Source organism: Apteryx mantelli, chromosome 5, assembly GCF_036417845.1.
Source record: "Apteryx mantelli isolate bAptMan1 chromosome 5, bAptMan1.hap1, whole genome shotgun sequence".
In the NCBI taxonomy this organism is placed as follows: Eukaryota; Metazoa; Chordata; class Aves; order Apterygiformes; family Apterygidae; genus Apteryx; species Apteryx mantelli.
Window position 1 is genome coordinate 73,688,184 of NC_089982.1, and position 13,145 is coordinate 73,701,328.

The following is a 13,145-nucleotide window of genomic DNA, read 5'->3' on the forward strand; positions in this document are numbered from 1 at the left end:
GCAGTGAAACTGCCAGCAGATATTCTCCCAAGTTTAGATAAATTTATCTTTCGGGTGGAAAAAACAAGGTTTTTTTACTTCATTTTCCAGCAATAATTTTTCCTGTTGTTTAGGTCTTTTAGTACTCACAGGACAAAATAATTGTTCATAACTCCCTCCCTCAACCCTGCCACACATTCTGAAGTATTCTCCACGTGGGCAAAACAAAACAAAAACATGTTGATGGTACTGAGAGAGCTAGATAAATATCTAAACACAGAGAAAGAAAGACAAATACAAGCCACATCTTAAGTCATCTAATGGCATTTCTAATAGCGGTCTGGCACCACTGGGTGAGAGTATTGTGACCAGATAAGTCAAATACATCTATTGAGGAAGAAAAACAGCTGAAGGGAGTCACTGTGAGGATGCGGTATGCTGAACCATGATGACCCACGGGCGGTTTCCTGACTCCGTCCCTGGCGCAAGGCAGACGGTGCCCAGGAGGCATCCTAGGGGCCTGCTGGGGGTTACAGACACACCAGCACCCTCAGCAGTGACTCGCAAGCACAGGAATGCAGCTGACTACGCGGTTAAATTTTTAGGCCGGTCTTTGGAATGTGTTTGGCCTGGGCTCAACTACAAAGAGTCCCCGAGCAGAGCTGGAAAACTGCGGATCGCTGGCCGCGGCCTGCTCCCGGCAGCCCGACCGCGCCGCTTGCGGGGGCCGAGTTTAACGACGGGGCCGCGGGCTGCTCCCCCGGCAGCAGCAGGGCTCGCACGGTCCCCGCCGCCCGCAGGGACGCGGCCAGACCGGGAGGGCTGTGGGAGCCCGCCGGGACACACCGGGAAGCCTTCCCGGGAGACGGGAGCCTCCCGCAGCCGGCGGGCCGGCCCCTGCCTGCCCTCGCCGGGGCGCCCCGAACCGGGACGAGTTTGCGCCCGGCGCGCAAGGGCCCCAGCGCGGCCGCGAGCCGGGCCCGGTGCTCGGTTTCCGAGGCGCCGCTCGCGCGCCCTCAAGCACCGCGGGCCCCACACGCGCCCCAAGCCGCGGGCGACCCGGACCCTCCGTGCCCCGGCGGGCCGGGGCTCCGCCGCCGCTCCGCCGAGCCAGCGGCGCCAGGAGGGGGCGCGGGGCGCCGCGGCCGACACCTTACCGCAGCCGCCGTCGTCCCGCGGGGCTCCGCGGCGCTGCGCGGGGAGCAGCCGCCCTGCGCGGGCGCGGAGGGCCCGCCGGGCAGCAGTGCCAGCAGCGCGGCCGCCAGCAGCCGCGCGGGCGCGGAGCGCGGCTCCCGGGCCATGGCGGCGGCGGCGGGGCGCTCCGCGGGCGCGCAGGGCGCCGCGGCCGGTTTGCAGGCGCTGCCCCACGCGCGGCTGGGCCGCGGCCGCGGCACCCGTCCGCCCCCGGTCTCCTCCCACCGCGGCGCGGCGAGGGCGGGGGGCTGGGACGGGGCCGCGGTACCTCCCCCCGCCGGGCGGTGCGCGGCCGGGCCCATGGAGGCGGCGGCGGGGGCCTCGGCCTGCCTGCGCGCCGTGGGGCTGCAGCTGTGGGTGCGCGCCCCGCGGGTGCTGCCCGCGCTGCTGGCGCCCGCCGCGCTGCTGGGGCTGCTGCTGGGGGCCGCGGCCGCCACGCTGCTCTGGCGCTGCGCGCTGGGGCCGCGGCGGCGGAGAGAGGTACGAGCCGGAGGGGGGGGGGCGGGAGGGGAAGGGAAGGGGGGCGGCAGGTTGGCTTCCCCCCTCCGCCTCTCCGCGCGGGGCAGCGCCGCGCGGCCCGCGTTTGCCTGGGCGGGAGCGCACAAAAGGGACAAAAGCGGTTTCGGAGAGGCCCCAGGCCGGGGAGCTCCTGCTAACCGCTGCCTCCGGCAGCAAGGCCAGCAAAGAGCACCGCAGGCGCGCCGGGCGCCTCCCCCGGTGCCCGCGCTGGCCGCAGCAGCACCCGCATAGCGGCCTCTCGCGAGGGCGTCGGACTTTAGCTGGGTGCTCGGCCAGCAGCAGCAGGGAGCTGAGGGCGGCGCTGTGCTGGGCGCTCGGCCTGCGCCGCGCAGCCCCGCGCGGGCGCCCCGCGCTGCCGGCGCGCTGCGCGCTGGGGGCCGTCGGGGGCGCGGCAGCCTGCGGCGCTCGGCTGAACCGAGCCGGTCTGGAGCAGAGCACAGACGCTGCGCCGCGGAGCTGCGAGTTCTTTCAGTGCGCCCGCTCAAAATCTGGCCCCAGTGCTACCCATGTCCTCAGCAGTGATGAATCTGCAGGAATTCTGGTTTCAGCTGCGAGTGAACTCCATGACAGACAGGGACCTACATAATTCCTGACCTAGCAAAGTTTGAATTGATTTTACTATTTTCTTCCTTTCGGGATTTATTGAGACAGAGTAAACAGCTTGACTCAAAAGCGAGACTGGTTTAAGTGTGTATATTCTGAGTATTGCCCTGCTGGCCTGTGTCCTTTAAAATAGGCTTGGCTGGCCCACGACTTGTCTCTCAAAGTCATCGCTTCTTGTAGAAGGCTCTGTTGCTTTTTGGGGGGCAGTGGAAGGTGTACCCTGTTCACAGAAGCTGCATGAGATAATTGAAGATAACCACTAATTTCTATTCCAAAAACACTAAGAACAATCCACTTTCCAAAGCACTAAAATGAACAGAGCAAGCAGAATATTAGTACACATGACTATTACTTTGAGGCTATCCCCTACATACCTGAAAATACTTAGAGTAGAATACATATGCTAGTTTGCTAGCAGGGTTTTCTAAAGCACAGGACTTTTGTTAATATATATTTGTCTTGCTGTTTTAGGGAATAAGGTTCGTATTTCTTTATTATATGTTTGTGGGCTCCATAATTACTGAGGTAGCACGTTCCCATAGAATTACACTGCACAGATATGAACTGCCATTGACTTCTGCTTCTTTCTTGCTGTACATCAGATTTAGCCCCAAGTACTGTTGGATTAATTGGATGTAGCAATGGTTGGCATTGGCACAGCCAGGAAATTCAGTCCTTCAGAGTGCTCTGTCAGTGTTCAATGGGTGGTTGGTTCCGTTTGTTTTTTAACCACACCTTTTTTGAGCTATGACAGGTCTGCTCCATGTGCTTATGTTCTAGTGTTGGTCATCATTAAGCATGACATAAGAGAAGAATCCTCTTGCTTCAAACTGCTTTTAAGTAGGAGGTATGAAACTCTGTTTGAAGCCATGCTTTAGCCCAGTAATGGATGCACTTCAAATGCTGGATCAATGCATCCCATGTGAGTGCAAGCCTCTGATTCAATTGCTCATTTTCCTTGCCTTCATAGGTGGTAGCTGTATTGTACTGTCACTACCAGCTCAATATATCCATGTACAATTTTATCTTTTGTGTCATTTATGTCAATAGGGAATGGAAGCTGTCAGTTCTCTCTGACCTAGATCTTTAGATGCATTTAGGTGCTTAAATGCCATTAAAATCAATGCTACTACTGTAAGAGAGTTGTTTATTTTGAAGGAAAAATAACTGCCCGCTGGTGCATACAGAACACACTGCAGGGCTGGTAGATTATATCCAATGTGCCTGATTTCATAAATGCAGACAAGTCTACCTTAGGTTGCCTGTGTCCATTCCTTTCATGTACTGTCTGTTCCACCTGTGCTATACAACAGGCCTACCTGAGGTAGAGCAGTTACTGAACCACACATATTATAGCCTAGATAGTTTACCTGAATATGCCATGTTGCTTCATAAGCAGCTGAGTTATTCTTGCACCATGGTAAGCCATCCACATCTGTGTTTCAGCCCCAATTAATCACTATTATATAGATAGCCTGAATCCGTAGGACTTGGATGCTTGCAGTTAAGTGCTGTATTGGTTTGGTGATCTGTACCTAGGACACACCAGAGTTCCAAGAAAAAACCTTTACAGTGCGTAACTTCAGACAGGCTAATGCACTGTTATGCATTCCTGCCAATAATAGAGTTACAGCGTTGCCTAGAAGTTCCTGTGACCCTTTGAGTTGGAGCTTGTCTCATGATATTCTGGTAAATTAGCTGGATGAGCTGTTACAGGAATTACAGTTAGACTTAGATTTATTCAGCTTTTTTCTTTAATGATCTAAAAGATCAGTAAAATCAGTAGCAGATCAGTAGCACTTCAATTACATTCACAGATATTATTTGGGAGGTGTTGCAAAAATAACAAGGGACAAAAAAACAAAGGAAGGCATTGAGATTAGAAATGTTAGCAGAAAAAAATTAATCCTAGAAAAATGCAAATACATTTAAAGTGATACTGATGGAGATATACAAAGGAGTAAAAGTATGTTGGGGATGCAGTATGAACATTCAGAGAGTTAGGAAAAGCAAAGCCTTTTTTTGGAATGACTATGGTGTGATGGTACCACAGTGAATCCGATGTGGCTACTTCCATAACTTCTGGTCACTCAACCTAAATTTTGTGAACTTCTAGTTTGGGACAAATAAGTGACAAGATTTTTAAGGAAGACTTGTAGCTGTTCTTAAGTCTTTAGTAGATTTTTAGGAAACAGGGTCTTCAGTTCACCCCATCTTGGAGAGTAGCCCAAGAATGTGACACATACTACTGAGCAACTAAGTTCCAGAGATATGATAAAGGCAAGTTATAAAGAAAGAAATCTATTCAAAGGCTAGGCAGTTCTCTATTTTCTGAGAAAATGAACTACTTTATATACCAAGTGATAAATAAGTCAAGGAGAATCTTTCCGTAAGGTGGTTACATGCGTAGTGGCTGCAGCCATATCATTAGACTACATGAAAAAGTGGTTAATAGAATGCAGCCTGAACAAGAAAAGAAAAAAATTAGGCAAAGCAGAGTGTCCGCCATCTTTTCCCTCACTAAAAAAATTCCTTGAGATGCTGTGTTTGGATACCTTGACTAACACTGTTATTATTTGGTCTGTGCCAGTGCACAGGAACAAGCATGTTACAATTCGTGGCCTTACTAGATGTTGTGTGTTTGGTAGAGAAATAAAGGCCAATTATATACTTTTTTTTGGAAAGAAGAAGGTTAGTACTTTATGATGATTGTTTGTTCCTGACAATTCATCATATTTTTCTAAAATTGTCATTTTCAACCAATATTTAACTTTTTCAGGGTGGAGACATGAACGTATCTGCCTGCTCTCAGTGTTATATACTTTTTTCTTTTTCTTGGAATTTCAGAAGGATGATTCCCAGAGACTTCTGGAAGGCTTCAACTCTGCTGAGAAAGGGCATACACTCACAAAAAGTAGAGCAGAGCCCTATACCTCAAAAGAGGAAATGGTGTCGGAGGTAAAGTTATGTTTTGGTGGTGGATGTCCATTTTGCTTCATGGTCTTGTCCAAAGTATCTTGATTTTAGTGGGCTTGGAACTGGGACCTTAAAAGGCATTCAAAAAAGTGTAAAAAAAAGAGAGAGAAAGAAAAAAAAAGAGTATTTATAGCTGCTTAGGAATGCAACCATTTGTGGCATTTGTTCCCGTTATGAATTCCATTTCATTTGGCTCTTTGTGGGTATTTTACTCAAGATCCTGAGTTCTCTTTGGGTGTGGACTTCTTTCTCTACATTGTCTTTAATTTCAAAAGGCTGGTGGAAAAACACTGTTGACTTCAGAAAAAGTACTTAAGCACAGAAATGTAGTCCTGATAATTGGTAATGGATTCTTTCCTGGAGAAAGAGGTTGTTAGAGAAAAATTGACAGTAACAGAGTTCCCTCATCAGGTCCAATCTGGAACAGATACTTTTTTTAGTGTCTCCTTAGGATACGGGTATAGATCTGAGTTGAATTTGATAGCTTGATGGAGGGAGCAAAAATAAACGAAGCAAACTGAGTATATTGGAGGAAACCAGCATCTTCAATGACTTTCTCACATAGAAGATCTCCAGGCAAGTGCCAACTGAAGACAAAGGTCAAATGATCAAAAGTACTGAAATACCAGAGTGGTGAGCTGGGATTAAAGGACAATTAGGAAAAAAATTAATTTTCATTTCAGATTTGTGGTCAAGAATGGTGACAGACGGTGGTTCATTTTTCTTGAGTTAAAGTACAGAATAACAAATGATCATTGACTGTATTCTCTTTTGGAGTGTAAATCCTGTGAGAGAACTTATGGAATGATATAATTTTATGCATATTAGCAGTCCTCTTAAAATGGGATCATAGTCTTTAAAATGTGAGCCTTCACAACTGTATCCATTTCCAAACAGGTTAGCTCATCTATAACACTTTAAGAACTAACAGTGTTATTTCAGAGGGCTTCCTCCCATCTATTTGCCAGACTACTGTAGTTATATATATATTTCTTTCCATTCATTTGTTTCAATTCCCAGGTGCTTTAGCCTAGCATCAGATTGACAGTTCAGGGAGAAGCATAGGTGAAAAATGCTTTTAGTTAGGCTAGAACACTTCAAAAATCAGATATTTTCATTCCGAGACCTTCCAGATAGCAATAATACCATAATTACCATATTAATAATAACCGTGCATTACTCATGCCTGCTGAGAATCAGGATGTCTTAGTTGTAGCACACGGCAATATGGCTTTATGGCTTTCGGACTGGAGCTGCTTTGCCTCCAGCCATTTCAGAACAGTGGATTTCTTGGCTTTTATCCCTGGATATCCAGTATAGCAATAGGACTACTCGGTATGAGCAAGTGTTTTACCAACTGACCCCATGCTTTTTATTTTATCAGTGAAGCCAAAAATTACTTCTGGAAATAAATGAAACAAAGATGAAGAGGTGCTATGATAAAAGATTCTAATGAATGATGTAGTTTGCTCTTCTCTTCCCACCTCTGTTTATAGACTCTATTAGTGTTTTGGTATTTCCTAGAAAAATCTGTATAAAGAAAACTGTTTTGACAAAACAGATTCTTTCATTTGATCTGGAAAAGGAAAAATGTTAGAATAGGAAATCTTCTAAAATTTGGTTTTAAACATTCTGTTACTTACAGCCATCCTTTCAATGAGCCATGTATAACCTAACAAAACAAAGCTGCTTATCCCATTGTTCCAGTGCATAAAGCAGTGGATAGGAAAGAGGAGGAGCAGAAAGTCAGATTGTGTACAACAGCTGTTTGTATGAAAAGAATGCATTATCTATAAAAAGTTCTTCAGAAGAACATTGGTATTTTCTCCCACTTATAGGTAAGCGGTGTACTATGAAAGTTCTTCCTGGAAAAAATGATGACTGGTTTTGTTTAATCTGTTGTTTCTTTATTTAAATTGAAAGCCAGAATTTATAGCCGTGATGGTATCTATCCAGCTTATTCCTTAGTCATTTCTATTATTAAGGTAGTCTAAGTCTCCCATGTGAAATCTTTAGTTGGTGTTGAAGGGGGAAAAAAAGGGAATGCAAATATTCTGTGAATACCAGCTACTGTTCATTTTCACCTACGGAAGGAAAAACATTTTGGAGTCATAATAACGTATAGGGAGAATACTGTTCTCTTTTCTTGATTTCATACTCTGACCTGAATGAGTCTTACATGGTTTTTCGTGCCAAGACTGAAACAGTCAAGAAACAGTCAGTTATTGATAAGAATTTCTAAGTTATGTAACTAAAAGGAGCACATGGTACTTAAACAACTGTCAGACCTACTGCTGTTCTCAAAGTTTACAGTAGTTTTCTGTTCTTTTTCCATACAGGAAGATGAGTCTCCTCTGGACAGTAACGTCACAGCATTTGCATTAAAGGCAAAAGTCATCTATCCAATCAACCAGAAATTTAGGGTGAGGTTTTAGACTCTATTTACAAAAATTAAAGAAATCATTCTGTCTCAATGTAAATTGCAGAGTTAAGAATTACTGGCAAAAGAGTTACTGTCAATCTGCTTAGCAGGGAGTTTTGTTTATTAATAATCCATTGACTCAGGCTTTATTCTATACAGCATCAACTGCCTTCATCTCCCCCTGAAACCTTCAGCGCTTTACATGGTGTCCAGTCAATTTTCACTGCAGTCAAGAGACCGTTTTCTTTCCATTAACATTAGTGGAAGTTGGATCTGTCCAAGGAGGCATAAAAAAAACAAGGGTCTGTCCTTCAGTAAGGAAAAATGCCTCAGGCAGATAACCACAACAGAACTTTTTACAGGAAACGCAGAAACCTGTCAGTATGATGAACCATAATTTGTGTGGAAGCATTTTTGCTGTGTACTAATTTTTTGTGTGAAAGCAAGCAGTAAATTGATGAGCCATTTATTTCCTTACTGTGTTGTATTAATTAACCTTGTAAATTTTCTCTGACTCTAGCCATTGGCAGATGGCTCATCCAATCCGTCTTTGCACGAGAATCCAAAGCAGGCTGTTCTGCCTAATCAGGTAATGGAGACGTCCACTTCGGGCAGCCTGGGCTCCCTCAGCCAGGGAGACAAGGAGGACTGCAGTTCCTCCACGACGATTCATTCCTCAGCCAGCGACGACAGGTTCCAGGCTCGGACCTTCCTCAAGGTGACCTGCTTCCCTGAAGTGCTGACTTGCGAGAGGTAACCAGTTGTGGTTGGTCATTTCCTGGTGTGCCCTGGTAGTTTTTTTCCAGACAACCACTAAAGGTCTGGCATAAACCAATGACTAGGGCTGGATGCATACGTTCACCACATCAAGGGTTATGTGCTTATGACCCTTAAAAAATTGGCTGGGGAAACTAAAGAAATGCCTCATGTTATATATTAAAAATCAGTTTATTTTTTATGAAATTCTGGGAATCAGAACTTATGCAAAAGGAGTCTCGTAAAGGTATACCACATTTGTGATAAGGAGATCCCTTTTTGCCCATACAGCATCAGTGCTACATTACTAATTATGAAAGATTGTTAGTAACTCCGGATTCAATACTGCAAGGTATTGACCATTTTCTGCAAGTGCTGAGCCATAAGTCTTTAGCGTTTTGGTCTTAGTTCACATGCTGAATGCTAAACATATGGCCTCTACAAGGGCCAGAGTCCTCTGCACCATATAAAATCAAGTTATGCAACCGGCGTCTCAGGAACAGCAAACGCCAGCAGTCTGTTCTCTCAATTTTAATAAGAACTACTTAAATAATATTGTGGGAAAGCTTCCTCTCTCAGATAGTCTGGTGATGAGCACGTTGACCTAACCCAAATGGACTATCTGTTTTGATTTTCATTTAGCCACATAATGGTAAGGTACGCTTAGATGAATAAATATGTCTGTATTCTCATTAGCAAAAAAAAAAAAATTATATTTAAGTCACTATGGGGTTGAGGGAGTACTAGCAGTGAAAAATGCTTTCAAAATGTGCACTCTTCTTATAGCTATTTTAATTTAAAGCTTTCTTTTCCCTATGTTGTAGCCATTCATGCCTATATTTATCGTGACTTTTTCTAAAGGGAACTGCATCTCCAATATTGTTAAAGCATTATCTCGTTTTGCTTACCTTTATGTAGAGATATTTTATTCAAAAGAGAAAGAAATGTCAAAATGAAGTGACTTGACTGCTATTCTAGGGACATTGCTTTTAGAAAAATTTATCAAATAAAAGAAATATATGGTGTTGCCCCTTTTATGTGCCTGTCATCTAGATTGACACTAACAATTTTTTAATCTTTGTTTTAGTTTTGATGTTAAGCTCTGCCTCTGCAGTCTTCTTTTGAAAGATCTTATGCTTCTTGATACTGAACTCAGAAAAGAAAAACATGTGGTAGGTACTCATGTCTCATTTGTAGCTATTTGATTTGAACATCTTAGTTGAATATCAGTTTAGGAAATAATCAGCATAAACAACTGGCTAGCTGGGAAGTACTATAGCAGAGCTGTATTTCTACAGTATTCTCTTTAATTTTTCTGTCTGTTCTGCGTATCTGAGGTTCATACCAGGAGTAACCATGTGAAATATAATGGTCTATGAAGTACAGGAGGTCAGACTGGATAATGTAACAAGTTGGTTTTAAAATTTACTCCATAGGATAACCTATAGCACTCAGTGTTCATTAAAGAAAAGATAAATATTTAATAGATTAGTTTATGTTTTAATGACAGTGCTTGTGCAATGCAACTCCAAGGACAGTGTGCTCTTTGAATAAAACTGAAAATTCAGCTGAATCAGTACCATTGTGATAAATACAATAGCCCTGATTTTGCAGGACAGAGGAATTAAGGCACCCCTGTAAAGCATAGATAGCTACTTACATCAGTTCACAGCATGCAAACTTGACAGGAAAGAAAGAAACAAAAATGGATTTATGCAATTAAAGCAACAGAATACTGGGTTAGGGGAATTGTTTATGGTAAGTAGGTACTCTGATGGAGTATAGAAACATTGTCATTACTGAGTTTTAGCTCAGGTAGTTGAAATCTGAATATAAAGTATATAGTTTTCTCCTCCTCTTCCTTCCAGACCTCTCTTTAAACATACTGATCATTTCTGATGTAATTTTTTGAGTGCACTGAGAATATTTCAAGGGGTGGGGTTTTCAGAACAAATTTCTACATGACCCAGAAGAGGAAGTGTGAAAATAAACCTGGAAAGCCACTTCTGATCTGATTGGTTTTATCCCCTCAGCTTATGTAGTCATAAATAGATGAAGAGAAGAACTTGAGATCAGATACCGGAAAGAAGTTTAGCTTCACTAAGGGAGATCAAACTTGATCTCAAAGTTAATCATCACCTTATAGGTGAAGGTAAAGTCACGACATGGTGATGTAATCACAGAAACACTAAGAAAATGAGCATTTAACACACTTTGTGGGCCATGAGAAATCACCACAAAAGGCAGGTGACTGACTGTTATCTGAAGCTTTCAATAGCTGGATTTGTATTTTTACTGGCAGTGAACAAGGGGGAAAAAAAACTTTAAGCCTAGAGAATAATTTCTTCTTTTTCCACTCTGCTTTCTCAGGCTTGAGAGTCAATCTTTCTTAGAGTCAGGTCTAGGAAAAGGAAATATTCCTTTCCTTCAGTGTTTCCTGAATTCTGATGCTTTATTTTTCTATAGTTTGTGGTATCTTGGTGTTGTGTGTTCAAGAACTGCCAAACTCCTATCCGCAGCATTGTCAAGGGAGATCCAAAACATGACAACTTTATCATATTTCTCTTCTACTGAGCTCTTTTTTGACTGACACATGATAGCATATATTTAATGATAACATATTTTCCAGATTTTGCTCAGCTCAAATGTTGGCTTGGAGAACATTCTTTTACATAAATATGTTTTTATTTATGCCTTTGCATAAAATATGTTTAAAAACAGGCAACTTCATCATCTGTTTTCATGTACACAAGTAACAGACAGATTGCTGTTATGTTTCACACATCTTTATGTTCATGTTGGAGAACACAACAACAGTTAGTAATGAAATGACTTGTCTTTACATTGACACTCTAGAAGAGGCAAGGGGGAAGAGGCTGTTCAAAAATATCTTTTTGTAGACACTGGTATTGCAATTGAAAAAAATCAACTGGAAAATAATTACTTTTTGTGAGAGAAGGTAGCAAGAAAATGAGATAGATACTTTTTCATTGCAGGTTGTACATAAAAATGTTTGATACTTGGTTAGTTGGCAGGCTACAGTTGAAATCATGGTAAACAATTTATTAACAACTTTCAGCTTAGGTGATCATTAAACTTTAGAAACATTAGGCTTTAAGTAATCTGTGTGTTTTCCAGTAAAGCACAATTACAAATTTGTCAGCTTTGTTAGATATATATGAGATTATGTCATTGTCCTTGTTAGAACATAACACGATCTTCCAGTACTCTTACTGAAGACAAAGCCAAAGGATTTTTCATAACAGAAGTACTGCAGAATTGCTGATGATGTTTCTGTTCTTTTACTTATGATTCACTATATTCTCACTGATTGACTTAAAGCAGCAAAAGTTATCACGAAGATGTTCTTATAATGTTCAATAGGCACTTATCCTGGGTTTTGTTTCTTTCCTTTTGAATAGATTTTTATTCAGGTTCTCAAAATATACCTCACAGATTTTTATCATAAAAAGAAGATTACTGATGATTTGTTCAAGAAGATCCTTTTAATTCAGGAAAATGTAAGTGGCTGGATTTTTTTGGTTAGTGTTTCAGACAACAGAAGATAAGAATTAATCCCACCAATTGGTGCAAGCTGGCACAGCAGGCTATCTGACCCTGTCTTTTGTACAGCTATGTCATTGGTAGTCTATTTCAGAATTAATGCAAAGGTACTCACTCCTTAGCTGATTCCCTCTAGTATCCACATTTCCTCCCTGTTGTTGTCTGAAGTGGTCAGGAGGACAATGCTGTTTCTAATCTGTTAAGAACAGAAGTATTTTGTAGTTCAATCCACTCAAGAAAACAGAATGTTCCAGACCTTATTCACTTATAATTAATGACTTCTCATTATCAGGTCTCTGTCCAGGCCCACGTATCATGACTAATAACAACATAGCAGGAAATAGAGTGCCAACAGGAAACCCAAGGTTTTTATCAAGGGAAAAATATACTTATTTTTCTTTGTCCTTTTTTCTTCCATATACTTTTATCAGAATCCATTTTCCACTTCTGAACTAGAAGATAAACATTTATGGTCAGTATGCATTTCAACTGGGGTCACAATATTATTTTTAAGATTACTAGAAGATTTCCAAATTAGAATCATAAAAAGCTGAGCTGAAAGGCGCTCCTGGAGATCATCTGGTCCAACCTTCTGTTGAAAGCGGGGCCTTAAAGTTATCCAGTGCCCTGTCAAACCAAGTCTTGAATATTTCCAGTGAGGGAGACTCCACCATTTCTCTGGGCAACCTATTCCAATATTTAATTGTTCTCACAGTAAAGATTTTTTTTTCTTAAATTCAGATAGAATATCACACTTAGACATTAAATTAAAGCCTGTCAGCTTTTCAGCTGTAGTGATTGGGATGTATCTCATCTGTGCATTCTCACAGTCTGTGAATTAATTTTGGGAATCTCTCTAATTTTACCTAATAGCTTACATCAGATTGGATTTTGCCTTAAGACCACTTCACTGCCATGAATCCTTAGGTTTAGTATTTAAGTTAATAGTATTTACTAAGTGAAAAGTAAGACATGGTGTGTGCATCCCTCTTTCTGACAGACTTTTTTTAATGACCTTAAACTACAAATGCAGAAGTAATATAGGTTAGGCATCTTTCCCAGTATAGCCTAACTCTCAATAAAACTTGCCAGCATGGGTCTCTTCATGCAGCTAACTGAGGCCACTGCAAGG

The 13,145-nt window shown here is 42.6% G+C and overlaps 1 protein-coding gene across 2 annotated transcripts in view; it reads left to right on the forward strand.

The window, feature by feature from the left end:
- The first annotated feature begins 1,455 nt into the window (after positions 1-1,455).
- Positions 1,456-13,145, forward strand: part of EVC (EvC ciliary complex subunit 1) — a 56,860-nt gene continuing 45,170 nt past the window's right edge. For both annotated transcript variants that reach the window (XM_067298241.1, XM_067298242.1), the window contains exons 1-6: positions 1,456-1,653; positions 5,143-5,253; positions 7,611-7,694; positions 8,214-8,446; positions 9,537-9,621; positions 11,872-11,970. In XM_067298241.1, the coding sequence (XP_067154342.1) occupies positions 1,474-1,653; positions 5,143-5,253; positions 7,611-7,694; positions 8,214-8,446; positions 9,537-9,621; positions 11,872-11,970 (792 nt within the window). In that variant the 5' untranslated portion in view covers positions 1,456-1,473. The remainder of the gene's footprint in view (positions 1,654-5,142; positions 5,254-7,610; positions 7,695-8,213; positions 8,447-9,536; positions 9,622-11,871; positions 11,971-13,145) is intronic.